Consider the following 27,815-nt stretch of genomic DNA (forward strand, 5'->3'; position numbering starts at 1 on the left):
CAATTTTGTAACAAAATAATAGTTAAAAAATATTTTTCTGTTTAATAAAGTTTTTACTCCACACCGTGCAGTTTTTTTTTTTAAATATATATAAATGAATAAATAAATATTTTTTAAATAGGTTTTTGTACAAAAACTGCTTTTTATGTAAAATTCACTTTATAAAAGACCCACATTTCTACCTTTAATTCATGGGGATAACATGGATAATTTCACATGGTTTAGTGTAAGATTTTTGCCCATCTTTTGGAAAATCCAGTTTTAAAAGTAAAAAAAATCACTTTTACCAGTAGGTGGCTGCAGAGCTCCACTATTTGCTATTTGACCACCTGAAAGATATCTTTTCACAAGTTTTTTCAGTTGAGTTCATATCTACATATTATGAAATCACAATTATAACAATAAAAAATACTTTTTGTCAAAGTTTAGCATTTTTTTGTACTGAAACCAAATCAGTTCTATTACATATTGACATGGCATGAACATAAGAATGCAACAACAACATGTTTTTTTTATTTGACAAATTATAAGAGAGCAGTTTTTATGGTCTCACAAATATATTCCTGTGTGTCCTGTGTATTTCATAATATGTAGATATGAACTACTTTTTTCAGGTGGTCAAATAGCAAATAGTGGTAAAAGTTTTTTTTTTTTTTACTTTTAAAACTGGATTTTCCAAAAGATGGGCAAAAATCTTACACTAAATCATGTGAATTATATGGGTCTTTTATATAGTGAATTTGACATAAAAAGCTGTTCTTGTATAAAAACCTATAAAAAATATTTATTTATTAATTTATATATATTTAATAAATATCCTAAATCCTCCAAAAACTGCACAAATGTGGAGTAAAAACATTAATAGACAGGAAAATAACATTTGTGTTGTTGTTTTTTAACTATTATTTTGTTACAAAATTGCATTTTGTTACCATGAATGTAACTTTTTTGTCACACTAACATAAAATCAAGATATCATTAAATTTTTTATTTTATTTTTTATTTGTAGATCAAGATAGTGTTGACCGATGTATAAAGTCTCATACCATTTGGACAAATGGAACATTTTTTTAAATTTTAGCAAACGTCATTGGGAAAAATACCCCGAAGACCGCGTAAGGGTTCAGCTGGAAGTAGCTGGTTTTAGCTGGTTTCTCAGACTGACCAGCTAAGACCAGGCTGGAAAAGTGGCCAAAACCCATCCAAAACCAGCCTGCTGACCAGCTAAAACCAGCCAACCAGCCTAGGCAGCTATGAAAGAGGGTAAGACATAAATATTTCCTGATCATAAATGTAGGGGTGTAGTTAAAATCAGTCACAGCCAATGCACTAAAACATACACTGTTTCGGTAGTGACATGCTTTTATATACAGGCCTATTAAGCTTATTAAACCTATTAAAACTGATATTTTAAATATTATTGTGGGTTTAAATAGATAATTAAATGATAAGATTTGAATACTTAAATGTTTTTTTGTTGTGGGACAGCAGTTTGCACCAATTTTGTAGGATGACCCATATAGTAGCCCAGAAATAACACTCTTCACCTTTACTAAAAGAACATTGAACTGTCATGCACATCATTTTATAATAAAATAAAAATATTCCCTACTTACAAATAATCAGCGCTGCTGAGGAGAATCTGTAGCCGGATTGATGGTAAATGCTCAAAGTGCCACTTGATCCAGTAGCCTTGGCCACTCTCGTTCTCAGAGACCAGAAAAGCCAGTGTAGAAATCAGAGCCTTAAAGCACATCCCTTTAGCTTCAGTGCTATTACAGCAGTGACTGTGAATTTATAGTGTCTAAAATGAATTTGCTGTATGATATTAACTGAACCGTGTCCTCTTCTCTGTAATAATGTGCTAGGTTTTTAAGCGTCCTCTGTATGTTAGTATTACTGATATTGTCAAAGATATTTGTTCAGTTTGTTTACAGGTCGAGGTCACGTATGTTCCAGATAAAGTTGCTTTATCACAGCGTGTTTGTGTTCTCCACTGTCAGAGCCAAAAATAATCGATTTTTAATTCAGAATGTTCTGAATTGCCAATAAAAATAATTAAATTATGTGTGGGTTTTAATGTCTCGCCAGGTACCAGAGGCCTCATTGGTGGTAAGGACCGATATGTGCAAGATTAGTCAATTTTTGGTCCATTCTTATGGAAAATAAATAATGTAGGTTACATTTTAAAAGAAGTTAATTTAGTCGAACTTCAGCATAACACTAGTGTGTATATATAGGCTATACAACTTAAAAAGCTGCAAAATTTAGAATTTTTCGTGCCGTGGAACTGATTAAATTATCGTAATTTAAGCTAATATTAATTTGAACGCCTCTAGATGGCGCTACAAGTACGCTGATGCAATTTAGTTGCATTGTAATACTTTAGTTTGTAGTAGGCTATTTTCTGCTCACCAAGGCTGCATTTATTTGATCAAAATACAGAAAAAACAGTAATATGTGACCCTGGACCACAAAACCAGTCATAAGGTTAAATTTTACAAAAACGAGATTTATACATCATATGAAAGCTCAATAAATAAGCTTTCTATTGATGTATGGTTTGTTAGGATAGGACAATATTTGACCGAGATACATCTATTTGAAAATCAGGAATCTGAGGGTGCAAAAAAATCTAAATACTGAGAAAATCATCTTTAAAGTTGTCCAAATTAGGTTCTTAACAATGCATATTACAAATCAAAAATTACATTTTGATATATTTACAGTAGGAATTTTACAAAAAATCTTAATGTAACATGATCTTTACTTAATTTCCTAATGATTTTTGGCATAAAAGAAAAATCTAAAATTTTGACCCATGCAATGTATTTTTGGCTATTGCTACAAATATACCCCAGCGACTTAAGACTGGTTTTGTGGTCCAGGGTCACATATTGCGAAAAATTATTGCAATTTTTTTGTATTTTAATATACTTTAACATATAATTTATTTCTGTGATGCAAAGCTGAATTTTCAGCATCATTAATCCAGTCTTCAGCATTACATGATCCTTCAAAATCCCTCAAATATGCTGATTTATTAGCAATGTTAAAAACAGTTAATATTTTTTAAACTTGTGAAACTTTTTTTCAGGTTTCTTTTATGAATAAAACGCTAAAAAGAACAGCATTTATTTAACATAGATTTTTTTTAACAATATACACTACTGTTCAAAAGTTTGGGGTCTATATTTTTTTCTTTTTTTGATAGAAATTAATACTTTTATTCAACAAGGATGTGTTAAATTGATTTTGAAAAATGATAGTAAAGACATATATTGTTAGAAAAGATGTCTGTTTTAAATAAATGCTGAACTTATTATTCATCAAAGAATCTTGAAATAAGTACCACAGGTCCAAAAAAAAAAAAAAATTGGCAGTAGAACTGTTGCCAACATTGATAAATCTAATAATAAATTACCATATTCAAATTATTTTTGAAGTATCATGTGACACTAAAGACTTGAGTAATGATGCTGAAAATTCAGCTTTGCATCACAGAAATAAATTATATTTTAAAGTATATTAAAATACAAAACTGTTATTTTAATTTGTAATGATATTTCATAATTTACTGCTTTTTAACAGCATTGTAATAATAATAATAATAATAATAATAATAATAATAATAATATATTTATTACATTTAATAAATACAAAACATAATAATATATAATATTATTATATTATATTATATTATATTATATTATATTATATTATATTATATTATATTATATTATATTATATTATATTATATTATATTATATTATTATATGGCTTTGTCAAGAAATAATTATCACAGGTTCCAAAAAAATATTTGGAAGTACAACTGTTGCCAACATTGATACTTCTAATAATAAATTAGCATATTAAAATTATTTTTGAAGTATCATGTGACACTATTGATGCTGAAAATTCTGCTTTGCATCACAGAAATAAATTATATTTTAAAGTATATTAAAATGCAAAACTGTTATTTTAACAGCACTGTAGTAGTAGTAGTAGTAGTAGTAGTAATAATAATAATAATAATAATGCATTTATTACATTTAATAAATACACAACATAATACTATAATTATATTATAGTATATGGCTTTGTCAAAAAATTAAGAAAGGAAGGAAGGAAAAATCACTAAGCTAAACAATTGTTTTGCTCAAAATATAATAGCACTGTTTTTGTCAGTACAACAAAAATGGTAACACCGCTATCATCAAAAACCATATTACATTGTTTAAATTAGGCCTTATATATTTTTTACACTAATAACAATACACTGTATTTGCGTTAACCAAGGTGATTTGTTATAAGAGAGTGTCAAACATTGGTTACATATCAGTGTAGCGAAAAGGACACTGACCTGCACCGTTAATGTAAACAAAGCCCTGCGTCAGCTGCTCATTTTCTACGACCATTTTAATTGATTAATTATGGAGAGGCCGAAGCCACGCTCCTAAATAATGAATGATGCTGGTTTTAAAGCTTCTTGAATATTTTACGTCCTGTGGGTGGGACTGCATTGTTCGCATTAGTTCCCCGAGCCGTCAATCAAAACGCTGAGCCCGCCCCTCTTGGCGTCACACGTCTTTCAAGTGACGTCAAAGTGTCTGCAGGTGTTGGAAGAGGCGCAGTATTGGCGTAAGTGACGCTTAAAACGGCTTTTACGGTAAGACAACGGCAGTAATATGCGTTTTATATATTTTACGCGAAATAATTCGCAATGTTAACTATATGTGTGTGTTTTCCGCTGGGGAAGCGGCGAAAAATGAGCTGAATGTAAGAAGAATAACCTTCATTTGACATGAACATCGAGCATCCTATGCTTCTATTTATACTCCCCATGAAACACACATCTGCCACACAGCCTTTGAAGCCTTGGCATTACAATACACGGTTCGACAGATCGTTTGCCTTTTTGTTTTTTATATTTATATTTATATATATATAGGCTTTAAACGAGAATAATGAGTCGTTGTGTTCTTTAGCATCATCTCAGAAGATGGTGAATCAGGAGAAAATATTCTCCGCAGCAGCAGCGTTGCATATACATGTGCTGCTTCCTATTATGTAAGGATGCTCTGAGTCTCATCTTTTACTGGTTTTAAATTCACTTATAATATGCTAGTATAGGCTGTGTCTCATAAAAACATTCATACATGCGTTTTGTTGCGCTAGTCTATTATTTGCCTCCATCATTTAGGAAAACTGATGTTATGTCCTGAACGCTTCAGACCATTTTCTCACATTTGGTACTGTATATATTCCTTTATAAACGTTAAACCAGGCTGAACTGACTTGATGCTTTTCCAGGCTAATTTCAAAGTGATTTTGGTCATTTTCCAGCTGGTCAGGCCAGGCTGCAAGACCAGCTAGACCTTCTTAAACCAGGAAGCCGTCTTAGACCGGTGTTATCTGACTAGTATCTCAAATTCTAAATTTGAAGCAAATCGCTATATGTTCTGATGCTCTGCAATGAATGGTTGTCGTCAGAATGAGAATCCAAACAGCTTCCTTCAGTGAAAAATTCATCTCATCTGAATCGGGGGGAAATATTAAATATGCACAGATCGAGCATACAGTATGTCTGATAATTCAAAACATCCAAGATGTTCATGTCTTTCTTTTTTCAGTTGTAAAGAAATTATGTTTTTTGAGGCAAACGTTTCAGGATTTTTCTCCATATAGTGGACTTCAATGGTGCCCCGAGTTTGAACTTCCAAAATGCAGTTTAAATGCAGCCTCGAAGGGCTATAAACAGTCCCAGCCGAAGAAGAAGGGTCTTATCTAGTGAAACAATTGGTTATTTAAAAAAAAAATACAATTTATATACTTTTTAACCTTAAACACTCATCTTGAGTGTTTAAAATGAGATGGGAGTTTTTCGACATACCCTAACTGTCATGAACCAAAATACAGTTTACGCAGAGCTAGACAAGATGAGTGTTTGAGGTTAAAAATATAGAAATTGTATTTTTTTTTAGAAAATAACTGATCATTTCACTAGATAAGACCCTTCTTCCTCGGCAGGGATCGTTTAGAGCCATTTTAAGCTGCATTAAAACCGCATTTTGGAAGTTCAAACTCACGGGCACCATTAAAGTCCATTATACGGAAAAAAAGGATGCTCATCTTTTACTGGTTTTAAATTCACTTATAACATTATATAATATGCTAGTATAGGCTGTGTCTCATAAAAACATTCATACATGCGTTTTGTTGCCCTAGTCTATTATTTGCCTCCATCATTTAGCAAAACTGATGTTATTAGTCGTTATGTCCTGAACTATGTTCCTTTATAAACGTTTTAAACCAGGCTGAACTGGCTTGATGCTTTTCGAGGCTGATTTTGGTCACTTTCCATCTGGTCAGGCCAGGCTGCAAGACCAGCTAGACCTTCTTAAACCAGGAAGTGTTATCTGACTAGTATCTCAAACTATACATTTGAAATAAATCAGCTTGAGCTCTTGGACAGCGCAGCTCTAACCACAGTGTCCAGTGCTGTCAGTCTTGATTACCCGGACTTTTGCATTATTGAGGATTTGATACTAAAGCGCACTCTAGAGCAGTGTAATTGCTGCTGAAACTCATTTTTTTACAACAACATAGAGCCATAAAGATGTGCTCCGTCCCCCTCCCCAAGGCGGTCCGGCAGTCTGTTTTTGTTAGTCTGAAAGAGCAGCTGGTCTAAAAGTTAGCCTCTATTTTTAGTCTGCTGGAGCCCTCTCTTATCAGGAGAGATGCTGACTTTAGGATGCTTTGGTGCTCTGCGAATCTTTCCGGCACACCAGACGCGCTGTGCTGAATCGCAGATCAGCTCCAAGGGTCTCCTGAGGAGAAGCCTTTTTGTTGAGTTTGTGCTGTGTCTGGTGGAAGCTGCTTTGATTGTGGTGAACATAAAACCAGGACGAAGTTGAAGGTAATTAAACTTGTCAAAATCTCTAATACAAGTTAGCAACATTCAGTTATCTCGTCAACCAACCATGTTGCTGTCAATCTCCAGTCCTAATGTGCTTTTTGTCAGAGTTACGTTTATCCAAACTCAGTAACATTATTCTGTGGATCACTTCAGTTTTATGGCAATTGCATGGAAATGAGCAACATCCACATTGTTCAAAATTTGGACAATTTTGAACAAAAGTGGTCCGTTATGACTGAAGATGCTAAATATCACAACTGACATTACAATAGTTTCTAGAAATATAAGGACAAGTCAAGCATTTTGCACTGTGGGATACAGTATTGCACACAGTCTTGTTCTGCTGTGCGCTGTGCACAGAATGCGTGCTATATAATGTAAAAATAGCAAGCATATGGTAGAGTGAACTCAGAATCTGTGATAGACGTCTTTCATGCTGTTCACCTAAAAATGAAAATTCAGTCATTAATTACTCACCCTCATTTTGTTCCAAACCCATAAGACATTCGTTCATCTTTAGAACACAAATTCAGATATATTTTCAAACCCTGAATAGACGATGCAACTCACACGTTCAAGGCACAGAGAGGCAGTTTAGTAGAATTTTTACTTCCTCTCTCAGAATGAGCTTAATTTATGGGTGGAATGTCCAGTTAGTCTTCATGCAAAGTAAAACCTTTTAAAGAAAGCCTGATAGGAATCAAGTATCTGCTCTTGTCAATGTGAAATGCTTGCACTGTGTTTCAGCTCTCCTTTCTTTTATAGCTAAATGTGTCTGTCAGACATCGGTGAGATCTGATTATTGCTTTTCACTTGATCCCAATCTGTTTTTCCGTGCTCTGTTGAGTCATTGCAGTGCGTACAGTGTGGAAGCTCATGTTACGTTTGTCCTCCAGATCTCTTTAACTCTCTTTATCTCTTTCTTCCCTGCTCACCTTCAATATCCGGCCTGGTACTTGTCTTACAGAGTAATGAGTAATCATAGTTAACCTTAGAAGAATAGTTGACACAAAAATGAGAATTTGCAGAAAATGTATTCACCTTCAGGCTGTTTAAGATGTAGATGAGTTTGTTTCTTCATTAGATTTGGAGAAATTTAGCATTACATGACTTGATGACTAATGGATGTTCTGATGCTCTGCAATGAATGGTTGTCGTCAGAATGAGAATCCAAACAGCTTCCTTCAGTGAAAAATTAATCTCATCTGAATCGGGGGGGAATATTAAATATGCACAGATCGAGCATATGTCTGATAATTCAAAACATCCAAGATGTTCATGTCTTTCTTTCTTCAGTCGTAAAAGAAATTATGTGTTTTGAGGCAAACATTTCAGGATTTTTCTCCATATAGTGGACTTCAATGGTGCCCGTGAGTCTGAACTTCCAAAATGCAGTTTAAATGCAGCTTTGAAGTGCTCTAAACAGTCCCAGCCGAAGAAGAAGGGTCTTATCTAGTGAAACAATTGGTTATTTAAAAAAAAAATACAATTTCTATACTTTTTAACCTTAAACACTCATCTTGTCTAGCTCTGTGTGAACTCTGTGCATTCCGCGTCAATACAGTTGGGGATTTGATGAAAAACTCCCATCTCAGTTTCTCCTCCAACTTCAAAATCGTTCTACATCGCTGCAGAAGTACCAACACAGTTTTTACAAAGTGAATGCGCAAAGAGTGTCAAACAACCTTTACAAAATAAGGTATAAAAAAAAAACTGTGATGTAGAACAATTTTGAAGTTTGAGGAGAAAATGAAATGGGAGTTTTTCAACATACCCTAACTGTCATGAACCAAAATACACAGAGTTTACGCAGAGTTAGACAACATGAGTGTTTGAGGTTAAAAAAGTATAGAAATTGTATTTTTTTAGAACATAACTGATCATTTCGCTAGATAAGACCCTTCTTCCTCGGCTGGGATTGTTTAGAGCCATTTTAAGCTGCATTAAAACTGCATTTTGGAAGTTCAAACTCACAAGCACCATTGAAGTCCGCTATACGGAAGAAAAAAATCCTGAAATGTTTGCCTCAAAAAACATAATTTCTTTACGACTGAAGAAAGAAAGACCTGAACATCTTGGATGACAAGGGAGTGAGTACATTATCTGTATATTTTTGTTCTGGAAGTGAACTACTTCTTTAATGATGGCTTTGTTTCTTACAAAAATGCAGCTTTTTACTTCACAAGATGTTAATTGATGGACTGGAGTGCTGTTGATTACTTGTGGATTATCGTGGGCTCTCATTCTGACGGCACTCATTCACAGAGGATTTCTTGGTGAGCAAGTAATATAATATTAAATTTCTCCAAATCTGTTCCGAAGAAGAAACAAATTCATTTCCATCTTGCAAATTTTCGTTTTTGTCATTTTTGTTATTATTTGTGTTTGTTATTTCATTTTAATATTGGTATCAGAGATGCACACATTCAGTCATGAAAAAAAATATTAAACAAATGTGACCCTGGACCACAAAACCAGTCATAACGGGTAATTTTTTTAATTGAAAATCTGGAATGTGAGGGTGCAAAAAAATCAAAATATTGAGAAAATCTCATTTAAAGTTGTCCAAATATTACTAATCATCAATTAGGTTTTGATATATTTAAGGTAGGAAATTTATAAAATATCTTCATGGAACATGATCCTTACTTAATTTTTGGAATAATAGAAAAATGTATAATTTTGACCCATACAATGTATTTTTGGCTATTGCTACAAATATACCCCTGCTACTTGAGACTGGTTTTGTGGTCCAGGGTCACAAATTTAAAAAATATACTGTCTTTGTGTTGTTTCTACATTAATTTGAAGATTGGATGTAAAATTAGTGTAATATAAAAGTATATTTAAAAATGTTAATGTTAGGTGGGATTAATCATGATTTTACAGTGGTGAAGTTACACAATCACTGATCATTACAGCAGCTCATGTGAACTTCAGATGGACAGTAGGAGGAGTCGCTGTTGTCACATTCTGATGGAAGTGTTAAAAAGACACCAGTGTTTTGTATTCAGAAGGTCCTTTGCCAAATATTGATCTGACACCAAAAGAAAATGTCAGATTAATGCCATGTCCTGGCAGCCGCTCAGACGTTTCATTTTGTTCCGAGTTTCTTGCCTGACTGATTTTTAGTAGCTGGTGACTCTACCGCTGCTATGTGGTCACAGGTCTCAAGGGATGAGTGACAGAGGATGAAGATTCACCCAGCCAAAGTCAATCCAAATAAACAGTCATTTTGAAGTCTGCCTGCCATCCTCAGCAAGCTCCCAAATGTACTAAATCACAATGGCTGTGTTTCAAAACCTAGTTAGCTGCCTTGCTGTCTGCCCACTACACAGGTAACCATGTAGGAAAGCTCTATTCATAGATAGAAACCTCATGCGTCATACAAATGGTGCTCTTTATTTAATGCTACAGTATATTTAAAAAATATATTGAGAATATTTGCATTCATTATTTGCTTTTTGCATTCAAGCTGTTTTCGTACTGGAAGGTCCATAGTAGATGATCCGTTGAAAAGTTAAAGTTACTTTTATTCAACCAGCAAGTTTTGGTTTTTTGACCGGAAATGACACAGGCTTCTCCCAAAAGCTAATAAGACAAGAGGCGTCATTGTGGAAAAAAATATTTCTCAGCTTTTATATACATTTAAACAAAAAGTGGTATGTCCAAAATTATTCATTTATAAGTTTTGTGTATGCAAATGGTATAAATATCCAAGGTATACATTTCTAGTAACTGTGCAGTTAAGTCTCATATTGTATTTTCAGAACGTTTTGGAATATTTGTCCTGTCCCAAAAATTGTCACTACTGAAACAGTAATATATAATTTGATAAGAAGGGTTATATTGACCTATTAAGATTTTGCTTGCATATTCACTGTAAATGTATCTCTTTCCATTTTATTAAAACGTTCATGATTAGTAAGTTGTTAGCATGTTTATATCATGATTGATAAGTTGTTAGCATGTTTATATCATGATTAGTAAGTTGCTAACATGTTTCTAGGCTGACTAGCAAGTTGTTGGCATGTTTCTAATATGTTTCTATCATGATTAATAAGTTGCTAGCATGATTAGCAAGTTACTAACATTTCATTAACATGTTTCTAACGTTATTAGTAAGTTGCTAGCATGTTTCTAACATGTTTCTATCATGATTAGTAAGTTGCTAGCATGTTTCTAGGCTGACTAGCAAGTTGTTAGCACGTTTCTAACATGTTTCTAGCATGATTAACAAGTTGCTAGCATGTTTCTAACATGTTTCTAGCCTGACTAGCAAGTTGCTAGCATGATTAACATGTTTCTATCATGATTAGTAAGTTGCTAGCATGTTTCTAACATGTTTCTATCATGATTAGTAAGTTGCTAGCATGTTTCTAGGCTGACTAGCAAGTTGTTAGCACGTTTCTAACATGTTTCTAGCATGATTAACAAGTTGCTAGCAAGTTTCTAACATGTTTCTAGCCTGACTAGCAAGTTGCTAGCATGATTAACATGTTTCTATCATGATTAGTAAGTTGCTATCATGTTTCTAACATGTTTCTATCATGATTAGTAGGTTGCTAGCATGTTTCTGTCATGTTTCTATCATGATTAGTAAGTTGCTATCATGTTTCTATCATGATTAACAAGTTGCTAGCATGTTTCTAACATGTTTCTAGCCTGACTAGCAAGTTGCTAGCATGATTAACATGTTACTAGCATGATTAGTAAGTTGCTAGCATGTTTCTAACATGTTTCTATCATGATTAGTAAGTTGCTTGCATGTTTCTAACATGTTTCTATCATGATTAGTAAGTTGCTAGCATGTTTCTAACATGTTTCTATCATGATAAGTAAGTTGCTAGCATGTTTCTAACATGTTTATATCATGATTAGTAAGTTGCTAGCATGTTTCTATCATGTTTCTAGCCTGACTAGCAAGTTGCTAGCATGATTAACATGTTACTAGCATGACTGTAGTTGCTAGGCTCGATAGTTAAATAGATTAGAAATATCAGATAGAATGGAAGTTTGAATGGATTAAAAATGGTACAAATATATAAAGAATATGAACTTCACTTTTTAAAATATCAAACAGAATAAAATATCATTTTTATAAGTTGAAATTTAGGGGTTAGGGTTCAGGACAGCCACCTTCCAATTGCAAGTACTAATGTTTTCAATATCACTGTGGGTTTCAATAGATAATAAAAGGATTTCAGTAAATGCTTTTTAAATGTGTTTTTTGGTTGTGGGACGACAGTTTGCACCAATACTGTGGAATAGCTATAAACGGATGCCGCTATGGCCTAGATGCCACAACACATTTTTAAGTAATCACGTACAAACATCCCCTTTTTCTTTCTATATCCTCCAGATGGCTTCAGCTACAGATAACCGTTATGGACAAAAGGAGTCTTCTGACCAGAACTTTGATTACATGTTCAAAATCCTGATCATCGGAAACAGCAGCGTTGGAAAGACCAGCTTTCTGTTTCGTTATGCAGACGACTCCTTCACGCCAGCATTTGTAAGCACGGTGGGCATCGACTTCAAGGTGAAGACCATCTACAGGAATGACAAGAGGATAAAGCTGCAGATCTGGGTGAGTTTCAGTTTAAGGGCTTGCTGTGGTCATTGTTTAATGAAGGCAAGCAGAGGTGTTTTTTTTTCTTCTTTTATTTTAATAATGAATCAATAAAAATCAGCAGCTTTTTGCATTCAAGCTGTTTTCGTACTGGAAGGACCGTAGTAGGTGATCCGTTGAGATTTTACTGGTGTTTAAAGTCACTGAGATTGATTACTGATATTGATTGCCTCATTTCAGAGCTGTAAATCTCATTAAAATCTCAGAAACAGAGCTGTGGCTTAATGAACAGGCACCATCATAGACCCGCTTAGTTTAGTAAAATGGCAGAAATTAAATACAATTGTGATAGAAACACTATAAACCTAAATATTTTAAATCAATCAATTAAGCCATTGTGGTTTAATGGAGAAGTGTTGTGGTCTACATTCCAAAAAAAAATTTAGGCCCAAATTAAAATGTATATTATTTGAATTGCAAATACAGTAACCATCCATTTACATTTCAAAGGTTTAACATGTCTAATAAACTTTAATCAAACAAAACAGGTAACATATTAGTAATATACTGAATGTGTTTGAAACACACAGTAACCAGGTTTATACAGTCAAGCCCGAAATTATTCATACCCCTGGCAAATTCTGACTTAAAGTTACTTTTCAACCAGCAAGTTGTTTTTTTTGACCGGAAATGACACAGGCTTCTCCCAAAAGATAATAAGATGATGTACAAGAGGCATCATTGTTTATTTACATTTGAACAAAAAGTGGCATGTCCAAAATTATTCATACCCTTTGCAAACGGTCACAGTCTATGGGAAAATCCAAAGTTCTATACCATTCCAAATAGTCCAAGCTGTTCTAAAGCATCCTAATTACCCTGATTCATAGGGGACAGCTGTTTTAATCAACTCAACGGTCGCAGACCAAGGAGGACACCACTTCTCCAGATAAGGCACACAAAAGCCCGCTTGGCCTTTGCAAATGCTCATCTGGACAAAGAGGAAGACTTCTGGTCTTCTGTTTTACGGTCAGATGAAACAAAAATTTAATTGTTTGGCCACAATGATGTAGCCTTCATTTGCCCATAAAAAAGGAGAAGCCTTCAACCCTAAGAACACCATCCCCACTGTCAAACATGGTGGTGGGAACCTAATGTTTTGGGGGTGTTTTTCAGCCGGTGGACCAGGGAACCTAATCACAGTAAACAGCACCAATCACAGTAAACAGCACCATGAAAAAGGAGCAATACATCAAAATTCTCAACAACAACATCAGGCAGTCTGCAGAGAAACTTGGCCTTGGACACCAGTGGACATTTCAGCACAACAACGACCCAAAACACACAGCAAAAGTGGTTAAAAAATGGTTAGCAGACAAAAACATTAACGTTTTGCAGTGGCCCAGCCAGAGTCCTGACTTAAATCCAATTGAGAATCTGTGGAGGGAGCTAAAGATCAGGGTGATGGCAAGGAGACCCTCCAACCTGAAAGAGTTGGAGCTCATGGCTAAACTTGCTGTTTGAATAAAAGTAACTTTAAGTCAGAATTTTATCATCAATCAATCCAATTTATTTCAATCTCATACATTTGAACTAATTGAGTATTACTTGCTTCACAGCTTGTCATATTTTAACCAAAATGTATTGTTTTCACAATGAACCGATTCATGCAGATTCTCAAATGAATTAATGCATTTTAAATAAAATGCATTCATTAAAATAAAATTAAAAAGTCAATTAAAACTATGCTATGATTTTTGGAAATTTTGGGAATCTTGCTGGTTTTATTTATGTATGACTGACTGCATATGCAATAACTTTCAGTTTATTGCTTTATGTATTATGTTAACTGTGTCATTCAAATGATTGACATTTTATACGCAATTCAAGCACATAAATCTTTAATTTAAGCCTAAATAGTTATTTGAGAGTAGAGAGAAATGTAGAGAGAGATGGTCAGTAGCCAATAGGGTTGCTGATGCACTAGATGAGCAACCAATCAGAATCGCTTGTGCTGTATCAGGAACCCTCCCCCAGTGCCTCGAATATCTCTCTGGTGGACGACGACCCTCCCCCACCCCACAGACCCGTGAAGATCCACACACACAGACACTCCCTCCCACCATTTTTACCATGGATAAAATATAGTGCTGTGCCTGTGCATCATGCAATATATGGTCCAAAATACATTTGAACATTTAAATATATTCAGAGCTAAATACTTGACATTTATTGAATACTGTATAAAATGTACTGTTTATTCCCTACTATATTTTACAAGCAGTATTATGCAATGATAAATGTGTCAGGCAGTACTATGCTACATTGTCACATGACCTCAAGCATGATTCATAGAGTGGCGTCCAGTCCAGTTTTTATCTTGAAAATATAGGAGGTTGTTTTGCATTTTAACCCTTTAAAGCCTGACATAACACATAATAAGAAGAAATTTTTGGATTGAGACAGGTTATTAAACTTTTAGACAAAATATTTTTTTAGAATCTGAAATTACAAATGTACTTTTATGGCTCATAACGCATGATATAGGAGCAAATACTTGTGCTCATACTCAAGAAAATTTGGTGCATTTGCTGCTATTGCCACTGATGTATGCAGTGTTGGGGAAAGTTACTTTTAAAAGTAATGCATTACAATATTGACTTACTCCCAAAAAGAGTAGCTAATTACGTAACTTAGTTACTTTTTATGGTAATGCATTACATTACTTTTGCGTTACTTTTTAAATCTGGGCAGGGCTTGCTTGTTTGTTTTTAATATAAAAAGTTCTATTTTTGGCAAATGTATAAGCCTTTTCACACCAAAAGCCTCAGGCTGTGAGAAAAGTAAATTCACGTCTGTACAGTAGACCGCAGAAGAAAAAATGTCAACTCTGCAGCAATAAACAAAAGGAAAACAAATGTAGAAAATTAGTCATTTTTGCTTATTAGTATGGATGAATTGGATCATCGAAGGTCTGTAGCAAAGACATTGGTTAATAAAATGTGATTAAATACATAAAGGATATTTGTATTATTTAACATATTTAATTATTGCAGGTTTATGCCATATTCTGAGTTGAATTTCACAGTTTTTGTTCATTTTGTATCTGTTTTTTTGTGAGTGAGATGAATTAATGCATGTTCACATTTATTCTAGAACTAAAGTAACATCTTGGCTCAGCATCGTGATGTCTATCGGCCATCGGCGATGGACGATGGCATCGTCTATTTGACCCAACCCTACTTGTAATGTGTTACCCCCAACACTGGATGTATGTTTGTTAGGATAGGACAATATTTGGCTGAGATACAACTATTTGAAAATCTGGGATCTGAGGGTGCAAAAAAAAATCTAAATACTACTGAGAAAATCAACTTTTAAATTTGTCCAAATTAAGTTCTTAGCAATGCATATTAATAATCAAAAATTAAGTTTTTATATATTTACAGTAGGAAATTTACAAAATATCTTCATGAAACATGATCTTAATATCCTAATGATTTTTGGCAAGCGCATTGCAATGTTGGTATACAGTGCATAGGGCATACTGTTTGATTTTTGCTTAGCATGGATGTAAAATTGAAATTGAACATAATGGTGCTTGTTTCCCATAATGCTCTGTACGGTTCAGGGACAGAACACAGAAACTATGCTGGATTGCAGAATACAGTTGAAAAGATGCTTAGATATTACTGTGGTATCAGAGGCAAGAGCAAAACATGAAGTCTCTTAGAGTTAACATTTGTGAGGATTTAGTCTGCTGATTTATGACAGAATTAGGTGAATGTGTGATGTATCATGATGCTTGTTTTTAGACAAACTTATAGTTGTGTCATACCAGTGTTTCTCTCAAAGTCTTTTGTGGTTGAATCGGCTGGAGTTACTCATATGACTTAAATGTAACCAAATAGCAAATAAGAGCAAAAAAATGTCAAACATCCACGCCAAATACTAAAGGAGTTAGTACATAAGAAATACTTTGGTGCTTAAGCTCAAAAAACATGCCAAAGAGGTATAAGATTTCTTAGAGAAAATACTTTACAGAGGCCAAACAAGTGCAAACTAAAAACTGGTTCTTTCTGTGTTCTTGTTGGATTTGGGAAATAAATCCTACAAGAACATAAAGGTTATTGAATTTCTTCCTCGGTTTTAAAAAACTGTAGTTTGGCCTCCTGTGTAAGTCAGGCCTCTAATAACTGAAGTGAGTGTGCTCATAATTAACAGGCTCATTTCTCTGGTGCAGTGATGCAGAGATCAGATCCTTACATGGTGGATGCTTATTGTTATACTCGCTCTCGAGTTTCTTGATAGGAGGAGCTACATGTAAAAACCGAAATCATGGCTAAATCCTGTTTTCCTGGTTATGTCATTGGAGTATTTAAAAGAGAAGTTCACTTCCAGAACAAAAATTTACAGATAATGTACTCACCCCCTTGTCATCCAAGATGTTCATGTCTTTCTTTCTTCAGAGAAAGAAATTGTTTATTGAGGAAAACATTTCAGGATTTTTCTCCATATAGTTGACTTCTATGGTGCCCCTGAGTTTGAACTTCCAAAATGCAGTTTAAATGCAGCTTCGAACGAGGAAAAAGGGTCTTATCTAGCGAAACTCTGTTTTGTTTTGTTTTAATTACAATTTATATACTTTTTAACCCCAAATGCTCGTCTTGTCTCTCTCTGCGATGTGCATGAGTATTCAGTGCATCTCTGGTTTAAAACAGTTAGGGTAGGTTGAAAAACTCCCATCTCGTTTTCTCTCTTAACTTCAAAAATCATTTTAAAATCATCCTACAACGCTGCAGAAGTACCGACCCAGTGTTTGCAAAGTGAAAATGCAAAGAAGATCAAACACCCTTTACAGAGGTAAAACATTGATGCAGGATGATTTTGAAGTTGAGGAAGAGCAAGACGAGATGAGCGTTTGGGGTAAAAAGTCTATAAATTGTAATATAATTTTTTTTAATAACCAATCATTTCACTAGATAAGACCCTTCTTCCTCGGTTGGGATCGTTTACAGACGCATTTGAGATGGTTTGAAGCCCCATTTAAACTGCATTTTGGAAGTTCAAACTCGGGGCACCATAGAATTTCACTATATGGAGAGAAATCCTGAAATACTTTCCTCAGAAAACATAATTTCTTTACGACTGAAGAAAGAAAGGCATGGATGACAAGGGGGTGAGTACATTATCTGTACATTTTTGATCTGGAAGTGAACTTCTCTTTTAAAAAAAAGAAGAAATTAATACTGGTTCATTCTGTGTCAACTCAACCAGATGTCCCTGGCTCATATTGTTTTTTATGAACTTTTTTTTTTGTAGAAAGAAACATAGTGATGAAAGCCAAAATATTAAATGTCACAGATGAATATTTACTGAGTAATCCACTATTTTGTAGATTCACCTGAGATTTGGAGCCAAATTAGAGGGGTGTAAAAAAGGACTTCAGAAAGCTGGCAGCATCATTATTTTATTTTTACACAAAGATTACTAGGTCTTTTAGTAAAATCTGTTAACTGTTAAGCCATTTTTGTTTATTTATATGCCAATTGTGACAGTTCAAAAATGGGAAAAAGCACAACCCTGTAAATTGGCTTCAAATTTAAGGTAAAAAAAAACTGTGCATTACTCAATAAATATACATTCATGACATTTATTATTTTGGCTTTCATCACTATTAATGTTTGTCTTTCTACAGAAAAAGAATTAACAAAATTTAAAATTCAAGCCAGGGAAGTTTCCAAAATTTGTTTGGTTTGACACGGAATGACCCCACTTTTATTCCACAAAGCTGCATTAAAAAAATGAAAAGTGATAGTGAAGAGATTAATAATTTAAACAAAAGATTCAGTTTCAAATAAATTTTGTTCTTTTTCAACATTGATAATAAGAACTACTGTTAATAATTGAGTACCAATAATAAATAATGATAAATGAGCAGCAAATAAGCATTTTAGAATGATTTCTGAAGGATCATGTGACACTAATGTAATGATGCTGAAAATTCAGCTTTGCATCACAGGAATACTTTACATTTTAAAAACAAATTCAATTAGAAAACAGTTATTTTTAAATTATAGTAATGTTTCGCAATATTACCATTTTTACTTATTGATTTTACCTTACTAATTAAATACTTATTACTAATTTTTTACTTAATTTCACTTTTTACTTTTGATTAAATAAATGGTGAGCATAAAATACTTAAACATTCTAAATCTATTGATTATAATAACATATTCTTACTGTAATGGCTTGATTGATGCTAACAAACAAATGCGTATTTTCTATATTTTTAATGCATTTGTTCGTATTTCATCTTGTGCATTACTGGCTGTTCCTTCACAGGACACAGCGGGACAGGAACGCTACAGAACCATCACCACCGCCTACTACCGCGGAGCCATGGGCTTCATCCTCATGTACGATATCACCAACGAGGAGTCTTTTGCCGCAGTGCAAGACTGGTGAGTTATTTAAACAAACAAAACTGCATGTTCTGCGTGATTCTGTGTTAAGGAATGGCACAAGTTTCATCTACTAAACAAATTCAAATGTGTTTTCAATGTCTGCTGTTTCAATATATGAGGCATGTACACGTAAGCTTCATCTCTAGAGCTGCTCTGAGACTACACTGTTTTATTTGAGAAGAACTACCATCAAACACAGACTAAACACAGATCTTCACAACAAACTGACAAAATAAAAGTTTGGTTTAACTTGAAGAAATTATGACAGAAGTGTAGTACTATTGTATGCTCAAATGTACTTCTAAAAGAAATAATGACAACACTTTACAATAAGGTGTTATTTGTTAACAATGTATTAACGAGTGTTGGGGGTAGCGCATTACAAGTAACTCAAGTTACATAATCAGATTACTTTTTTCAAGTAACTTTTTCATTTACAAGAAAATATCTTAGTTACTTTTTCAATAAAGTAACGCCAGTTACTTTTTGTTTCCTTTATGTATTTAATCCCACTTTATTAAAGGGGTCCTATTATGCTCTTTTACAAAGTCTTTATTTTGTTTTGGGGGTGCACTAGAACATGCTCTCATGCTTGGTGAAAAACGCATTATTTTTCATATAATTTACATTATTACAATAGCTTTCTCCACAGGCTGGCACAAATGGCTCGGTTAGTTCCGGGTTTGATGAAGGTTTGCCTTTCGAAAAAACGAAATGCGTTGCGATTGGCCAACAGCTTAGACTGCGTTTTAGTACTGCAATGCTTCTTCCCAAAGCAGTAAGTTCCGTGTACCACTGCGCAAGCTAGATTAAAGTGATTCTTACGTTTTAAATATGGATATTTTTCTTACAAAAACACATCGGATCGCTAAAGGAGGCTTTGTGAGGCACTTTTTATTATGGATCGACTTGTTTTGGACTGATAAAGAGAAACACTTGTCTATGCTGTTCAGATGCCGTTTTAAAGCTTGGGAGTGCCAGGATTATTTTTAATATAACTCCCATTGCATTCATTTGAAAGAAGGAAGTCATATACACCTAGGATGCATGGAGGCTGAGTAAATGATCCGCTACAGTATTGTTGGTCCTATAGTCAGCCTGCGAGATCACCGATACATGATATTATCATTATTGTGCAAATTTATTTAATTATTTAATGCCGAAACCAGCTCTAGCATAAGGGTAGTGAAGCTATCTACACTGTATGATGAATAAATTTCTTACCACAAACTGCACACGTCTACGACACGGCAACCGATGATCGTCACTCTAGTCAATGCTTGTGTTTACATCAGTCATGGCTTGTGTTTAAAAACGGTGCAGCGCCAACATGGCGACCAGAGCAATTCGCAGCCACTTTAGTCAATGCTCGTGCTGCTGTCCATGCTACATCGCTAATGGCGAATCCCCCACCTCGTCCCTCCCCACCCGCCAACGATTTGAATTTCTGTATGCGGGATTTACGTTGTGACATAACAGGATCCGGAAAAAAAAAAACGCTGTAGTCCAAAGGAGCCGTTCGTTGTAGTTCTTGAAAAGGGATTTTTTTTTTAAACTAAATATCTCCCTTTGGAGTGGACTTTGAGATTTGTAACTTTGTAGATGTTTTTATGCCCAAACATACACACACCACACACTGGCTAAAATTCAAAAAGTGAAAAAGCATAATAGGACCCCTTAATGAAAACATAATAAGCATAAGCATAATAAAAACCAGTGTCTTTGCTACTGACCTTTCTTGTAACGCATTACTTTCCATCAAAAGTAATTAACGTAATTAGTTACTTTTTTAGGGAGTAACGCAATATTGTAATGCATTACTTTTAAAAGTAACTTTCCCCAACACTGGTATTAACTAACATAAACGAACAATAAACAATACATTTATTACAGTATTTATTCATCTTTGTTAATGTTAATGTTTGTTAATGAAAATACAGTTGTTCATTGTTAGTTAATGTTAGTTCACAGCTTGTTTTAATCTGTTTTAAAAATGTTTTCAGCATTGTGTTTGCCAGACAATAAAAATGCAATGTTTTGTTATAAATTAATTGTTATATTTTCATTGGATTACATTTTAAATTAACATTTTTTAATTAATTTCATAGGAAAAAATAAAATGTGGGCTCATACTCAGTGGAGTCTCATTGTGAACAAACAAGTTATGTTTGCATTCACTCTAACAAGGTCTAACAAAACATGTGGAAAGCATTTTCTTTCCCATTAATGGTAAACTAATATTGTGATAAATATTAATATTGTATGATATGGAAACAAATATTGTAAAATAAAGCTCAGGCCTAGAGGAAAGTTAGTTGAACAAGCAAACATTGAATCAAATCTGACTGTCTCCTACAGGTCCACACAGATTAAGACGTATTCATGGGATAACGCTCAGGTGCTGCTGGTGGGCAATAAATGTGACATGGAGGATGAGAGGGTTGTGGCGTCTGAGAGGGGACGACAGCTCTCAGAGCATCTCGGTAAGTCATGTTCGTCAGTTAGCACAATACATTTGAATATTTCACAGGCAGCTATAATTTTAAATATATTAACAGAAGAGTTTTATATTCAGGGAAATACCAATTTGGTGACATATCATATTTTCCAGAATATAGTGGTGGGCATAGATTAATTTTTTTAATCTAGATTAATCTCACTGTAATCTTGGAATTAATCTAGATTAAAATGGCTAATTTGAATTCTGCCGAAGGCATTCAGAATATGTGTGCTACCCAAATAATGACTAAAAGTAAGTCTTTGAGAACGGGTTTCTCAAGCCAAGTGGCGCATTAGACCAGGAGCTCATCTCCTGTTTCCAAAATGCATCACAAACTGTTTGACAATTGCATTTACAACACAATTAACTATACAAACTTGTGTAACCAACTATTCCTACACTGCATGTACTTCTGCGTAAAAGGCTGTGCGACGTGCGTGTTGCAGTTAAATACACAGACGCGCAGGGGCATGGATATCTGCGTGCATAGTCTTCAGTTAAACTGCGTTGCTTTTAGAAGCGTCAATTCAGTTGTTGCATATAGATTAATGTCTTTATTTCGGGATTATCAACGTAAATTATAACTCACGCACGTGCCCCAGTAAAAAGGGTCTAGCAACGCCCCTGCCCTGAAGCAAACCCGCCGGCTTCATAGCTGCATCCATGTTAGCACGTCTGGTTTGATGTGGTAATTTCACAGTAGGCATACACACAGGTTCGAAGACTCGTTCTCACCCCCTACAGTGCAATTCGGCTAGGTATACATCGGCGCTAAAATATCAAGGTGAAAGTCATCATAGCTTGCGTAGTATAGACCCAGCTCCCAACCCAACTTTGAGAATAGATTAACGGTGATATTTTTTTTATCGCCCGATAAGAGTCTCACGTTAACGCAGCACGTTAACGCCGATAACGGCCCACCACTAATGGAAACATTTGGAATTTGACTTTAGTCATTTCGAGGTCTGGATAAGTATGGAAAAAAGAAAATAAGAGTATGAACTAACATCATGAACAATTAATTATTTTTGGAAAAAAAAAATTCAAATATTTCAAATGCATGCAGTCTGTGAAACTCTAAAAGCCTATGAAACATAATCCTGAATTTTAGCATTGCAGTTTACCAATACTACACTACCAGTCAGAAGATTTTTAAGTTTTTTTTTTTAAAGATTTCTCTTCTGTCCACCAAGCCTGCATTTATTTGATCCAAAATACAGCAAAAGCAGTAATATTGTGAAATATATTTACTATTTAAAATAACTGCTTTCTATTTGAATATATTTTAAAATGTAATTTATTCCTCTGATCAAAGCTCAATTTTCAGCATCATTATTCCAGTCTTCAGTGTCACATGATCCTCCAGAAATCATTCTAATATGATGATTTGCCGTTTAAGAAACATTTATTATTATTATTATTATTATTAATATTATTATCAATATTTACGTTTTTTAGGATTCTTATACGAATAGAAAAATCTAAAGATCAGAAATTAATACTTTTATTTTGCAAAGGTGCTTTTAAATTTATAAGACATTTATAATCTTACAAAAAAATTCAATTTTTTTAGATAATTGCTGTTCTTCTGAACTTTCTATTCGCCTGAAAAAATCTACTCAGCTGTTTTCAGCATAATATTAATTATTTTTTGCAGCAATATTAGAATGATTTCTAAAGGGGGCTCGCAAAATTTCAAAATCTCTGGTACTCTTCACATTTTGGTAGCCCGAAAATTAATTACTAGCCCAAACAAAAAAGACATTTTTTTAAAATATTAAATATCAAAATATTTTCAGTACATAAATATCAACAAATATCAAGGAAGAAATTTTATTTCACTATTTACAGGGTATTTGCAGAATTTTTAAATATCAGTTTAAGGCAATTTATGACCTTTTTAAGAGCTGCAAAAGTCAAATGAACACATTATGAGTAGGGTCGGACAATGTACAGTAATAAAATGAAGCTATAAAATGAAATGATTTACAGTTCAGATACAAATTTTCACAAAAACAAAAAATCTTATACAACAGCATTTCAGCCTTTATACTGTTAAAAGGGATAAATCAAATATATAAGTTATTATATTTATTTAAACATAAATATTACTGTTTTAATTGTTTAGATTTTTATAAGGCACATTAAATTCTTTCACATTTACAGCTCTATGTGTTTGCTGCATAAAAACATGGGTCGATATTTGCATTAATCTGCAAATTCATTCTCTGCCACGAGGTGGTGCTGTACACAAAGCAGCACCACGCTCATTAACGCTGTTTTATCGGGCATTATAGGTAAGATGAAATAAAAATGCCAACGACACGATTCTGAGGACAGTCTGTTCCCTTCAGATAATTAAGACTTTTCTTATACTATTAAGATATTTAAAACTTTTTATGGTCTTATATTTGATACAACTAAACTGAACTGTTTTTAAGTACCTTAGGAGCCCTCTATTTTAAGCTAGCCCGTCGGGCAGGCCGGTGAAACATTTTTGGTAGCCCGACTGGAAAACACAATAGCCCCGGGACGTCGGGCTAGCGATTTTGCGAGCCCTGGATGCTAAAACTTCAGCTTTGAAATCACAGGAATAAATTTAATTTTGAAATATATTTACAGTTTTTTACAGACGCTAGGACACATTTCTCAATACTTAGGTCACTTTTGCAAAACTCTTCACACAGTGAGCACAACAGAAGTCTATATGGATCGAATGCATTCAATGACTACATCTCTCAAATTTCATGAATTCTTTTCTCACTCAAACACAACAACTGACAAAAATCTTTGTATGTACAGGACATTTTGCACATGCTTACATACTGTTTTCAAAACTGTTAAACTTATGTTCAAAACAATAACATAATGCAAAACTGAATAAGACAGCAAAATTCAACAGCAATATTTTATTGAAACATATTTCAAATCTAAAAATGCGAGTAGATTAGCATTACTATTGTATCTGCATCAGTGGATGGTGTGTATACAAATTCTTGCATTTTGGAATTACTTAGTGCAAAAATAATATATAAATAAACGACATAAAATATTGAGGAATTCTGCATCATGTCTGATTCATTCCAGTAACATATATTGCAGTTATAAACAGAGATGTGTCCTTGTTTTACACAAGAAAACACTGTGTAATGCTACATGTTGTTAGTGTTTTTTAGCTCATTGTTTTGTGGGTGACAAAGTGTGTTTGTTGGCTGTCAACCTTTGCTAGTGTTCTGGAAGAATGAGTTTATTTGAGACCTGAATAAAGTGTTTTGGTAGTTGTAGTGCATTTTGAATGTGAAATGAACTGCTTTAACAAGCTGAAAGTCGGTTAGGAGAATTGTGTGAAGAGTTTTGCAAGTATTGAGAAATGTGTCCTAGTGTCTGTAAAAAACTGTAAATAGAAAATTTTAAATAGTAGAAATATTTATTTTGCTGAACTTTGAATTAAATAAATCCAGACTTGGTAAGCAAAAGAGACTTTATTATAACATGAAATATCTTACTGTCTGAAAATGTTTGACTGGTGTATATCTGGCATAATACCATGAATAGTCAGAAAGCAACATACATGTAAACAGTTGGAATAAAAAAACAGTTTATCAGGTTTTAAATATGATATAAAATATCTTCAGAGAAGTAGTAGATTTTTTTTTTTTTTTTTTTTTTTTTAAATCTTGTCAGCAGCTCATTGAGTTTTAGAACAAGGCCTTGGTCTTGACTTCTTGGTTTGTTCTACAATCCTCAGGTTTTGAGTTTTTCGAGGCCAGTGCCAAGGACAACATTAACGTTAAACAAACCTTCGAGCGGCTGGTGGACATAATCTGCGAGAAGATGTCAGAGAGCCTGGATGCCGCCGATCCCGCAGTGACGGGAGCCAAACAGGGGCCGCAGCTCACGGAGCAGCCCGCCGCTCCGCACCAGGACTGCGCCTGCTGAAAACCCCACGGCTCTATCTGCACTGCCTTGCACCAACACATAAAAACAACACGTTTAGGTATTTAAAAAAGAACAAGAAACATAAACCCCTCCCCCAATACTGCCTCCTCTGGCCACACCCTCTAGCTCCTCCCCCTCCTCCTGAATACTCATCTTGACATCTCAGACTTTAAAATGATTTTACTCAACATGGAATCCACTCAGTTTTAAAAAACGAAAGCCATAGCGCCCTTAAAAGAGAGAGTTCACCCTCTCAAGTTGTTCCAAACCTGTATTCTTTCTAATTTTGAGTACAAAAACATTTTGAAGAATGTTTAACTAAACAGTTGTTGGTCCCAGAAACAGTAGTGGGGACCAGAAACAGTTTGATTTCTTACATTCTTTAAAATATGTACTTTTTTGTGTTCAGCAGAAGAAAGATTTCACTTTTGGGTGAACTATCTCTTTTAGGCTTGAAATTCTGATTAAGCCCACATTGTTTTAAAGACATTATAATTAGGCCAAAATTAAATTTTAGAAGTGTGATTAGGCCTTAGTTTGGCATAGCACACAGAATCGGTTATCTTCAATACGTTTTCCTTCATTTCACTTCATATTTTAAGATTTTTTTTTTTTTGAGATTTTCATTCTACTCTTCCATATCCTTAAATTATTTATGAACAAATATAAAAAGAGGAATGGAGAGAGATTTCTGTATATTTATTCCAAAAAGTGTATATAATAAATAAAATTCAGTATTTAAATAAAAACAGTTAGAAATGCATATCTAAAATGTTTAATTTATTTATTTTGAAAATGACCAATTCTGACAAATATTAAGAAAGTTAGAGAAGTCAACTAATGCGGTTTTCATGGTAATTCTTTGCAGTGCTCGTCACAAAACCTTTCTTGCTTATTTGTATCTGTGACATTGTATCTTGTTCACTGCCTTGCCTCATGTAATTTCAGTCCCGGGACTGAAAGCCAGAGATCATACACAAACATTCCTTAATGTAAATTTGCATGGAAGGAAATAAAGCCATTTAGGCAAATAGTGGTAGGATTCCTTTCTCAATGCTTCATTAGGTCTAGTTAAGTGTATTTCCGAGTCTGATTTGCGGACATGCTGTTGCTTATTTCATCATAGCAGCAGAGCCATGAGCTCGACCTACTATCAACAATACTCTTATACGCTCTCAAAATTTAGCAGAAGTTACTCCGATTTCCCATAACAACTTTCTAGACTGGCGTGTCCTGTGAAAGATTTTACGTGGCTCTGTGTAATACCAGGCCTGCAACTATAATGCAAAAATCAAGAAGAAAAAGAAGAAAAAAAAAGCCCATGAGTATTAACGTTTACATGTGCAAGATCCTCCCTGATTATTCCTGCATCTCTTTCCTTTGCTATTCTGTCTTCCTTTAGTGACTATTTACTGTAAATACATTCAAGTCTTTGGTTTTACGTGTGGACTGTGTTGTATCGATTATGGGCTTTCAAAAAATTCTAGGTGACATTAAGAAAAAAATACTACAAAAAGAGGATATAAAGGATGTTCTTTACCTGCTGTCGTGTATGCCTGCTTGTGAATGAATGTGTCACTTTATTACAGAGCAATATTGAAGAAAATACCTTTTCATGTATTGCAGATTATTTATCATTCCGTTGACATTTTTGTAGGATGTAATGGAAATGTGATTTTTTGAGTGGGTTAAATCCTAGTTGAAAAGTACCGTTGTAAACGAATGCGGGCTGATAGACCGACTGTCACGTCAAGCCTGCGGAGCCTGACTGTATGGCAAAAGCTGTTTATTATTTAAAACTGATTATGTTAAAAAAAAAAAGATTATGTAGATGTCAGCAGAGCCATTGCTACATTCATGAGGCCTGGGATGAGCGGACGATATAGATAGAGGACCTTAGTGAGCCCCTGGATATCAGACATGAGAAAATAATGAGAATCTCTATTAACAACAGCTCATATGTAAGGTAGCCAGCCGCTTTTATCACAACTAAGAGTTTGTTCTCCATTTCCTACATTTTTATCTAAAGTTGTTTTTATTCATGCTTTCCATTGTGATTTTTTATTTTATTTTAGTTTTTTTTTCTGATAATCGAGTGTAATGTACAAGGAAAAAAACACTAATATGCAGTAGTAAATGTACTGTACTTACAATAAGGGGTTTGGTGTCAAAGTGTCCAGTGGTGAAATTTACCAAATCAACTGTCTATGTTGTGAAAATGACTGAACTTATAAAAAATAAAAGTTTGTGCTGTTTACTTGAGTCTGTGTAGCATCTTTGCCTGTTGTTGTGAATTTGTTTAGTCAGCGTCAGACGCACTGATCTATCAGTGGTCAGACGCCATTTTAAATTTAGCGCGGGTTAAAAACAAAATCGAGGCTGTGAGGAAACATCACAGTTCGGGAATTTTAAAAC

At 34.1% G+C, this 27,815-nt stretch overlaps 1 protein-coding gene across 1 annotated transcript; it reads left to right on the forward strand.

Moving 5' to 3' along the window:
* Positions 1 to 4,541: 4,541 nt before the first annotated feature.
* On the forward strand, positions 4,542 to 27,657 carry rab3ab (RAB3A, member RAS oncogene family, b). The gene is made up of 5 exons (XM_073825857.1): positions 4,542 to 4,669; positions 12,282 to 12,509; positions 18,840 to 18,958; positions 21,320 to 21,444; positions 25,210 to 27,657. The coding sequence occupies exons 2-5, from the start codon at positions 12,282 to 12,284 to the stop codon at positions 25,398 to 25,400; spliced, it is 663 nt and encodes a 220-aa protein (XP_073681958.1). The 5' UTR covers positions 4,542 to 4,669; the 3' UTR covers positions 25,401 to 27,657.
* Positions 27,658 to 27,815: the final 158 nt, after the last annotated feature.

Source organism: Garra rufa, chromosome 20 (genome assembly GCF_049309525.1).
Source record: "Garra rufa chromosome 20, GarRuf1.0, whole genome shotgun sequence".
NCBI lineage: Eukaryota > Metazoa > Chordata > Actinopteri > Cypriniformes > Cyprinidae > Garra > Garra rufa.

What these genes read in the sequence shown, in the direction of transcription:
- rab3ab (XM_073825857.1), top strand. Translation starts at nt 12,282, where the DNA reads ATGGCTTCAGCTACAGATAACCGTTATGGACAAAAGGAGTCTTCTGAC. An exon ending in TTTGCCGCAGTGCAAGACTG is followed by an intron (nt 18,959 to 21,319) that starts GTGAGTTATTTA and finishes TGTCTCCTACAG; the next exon opens with GTCCACACAGATTAAGACGT. An exon ending in ACAGCTCTCAGAGCATCTCG is followed by an intron (nt 21,445 to 25,209) that starts GTAAGTCATGTT and finishes TACAATCCTCAG; the next exon opens with GTTTTGAGTTTTTCGAGGCC.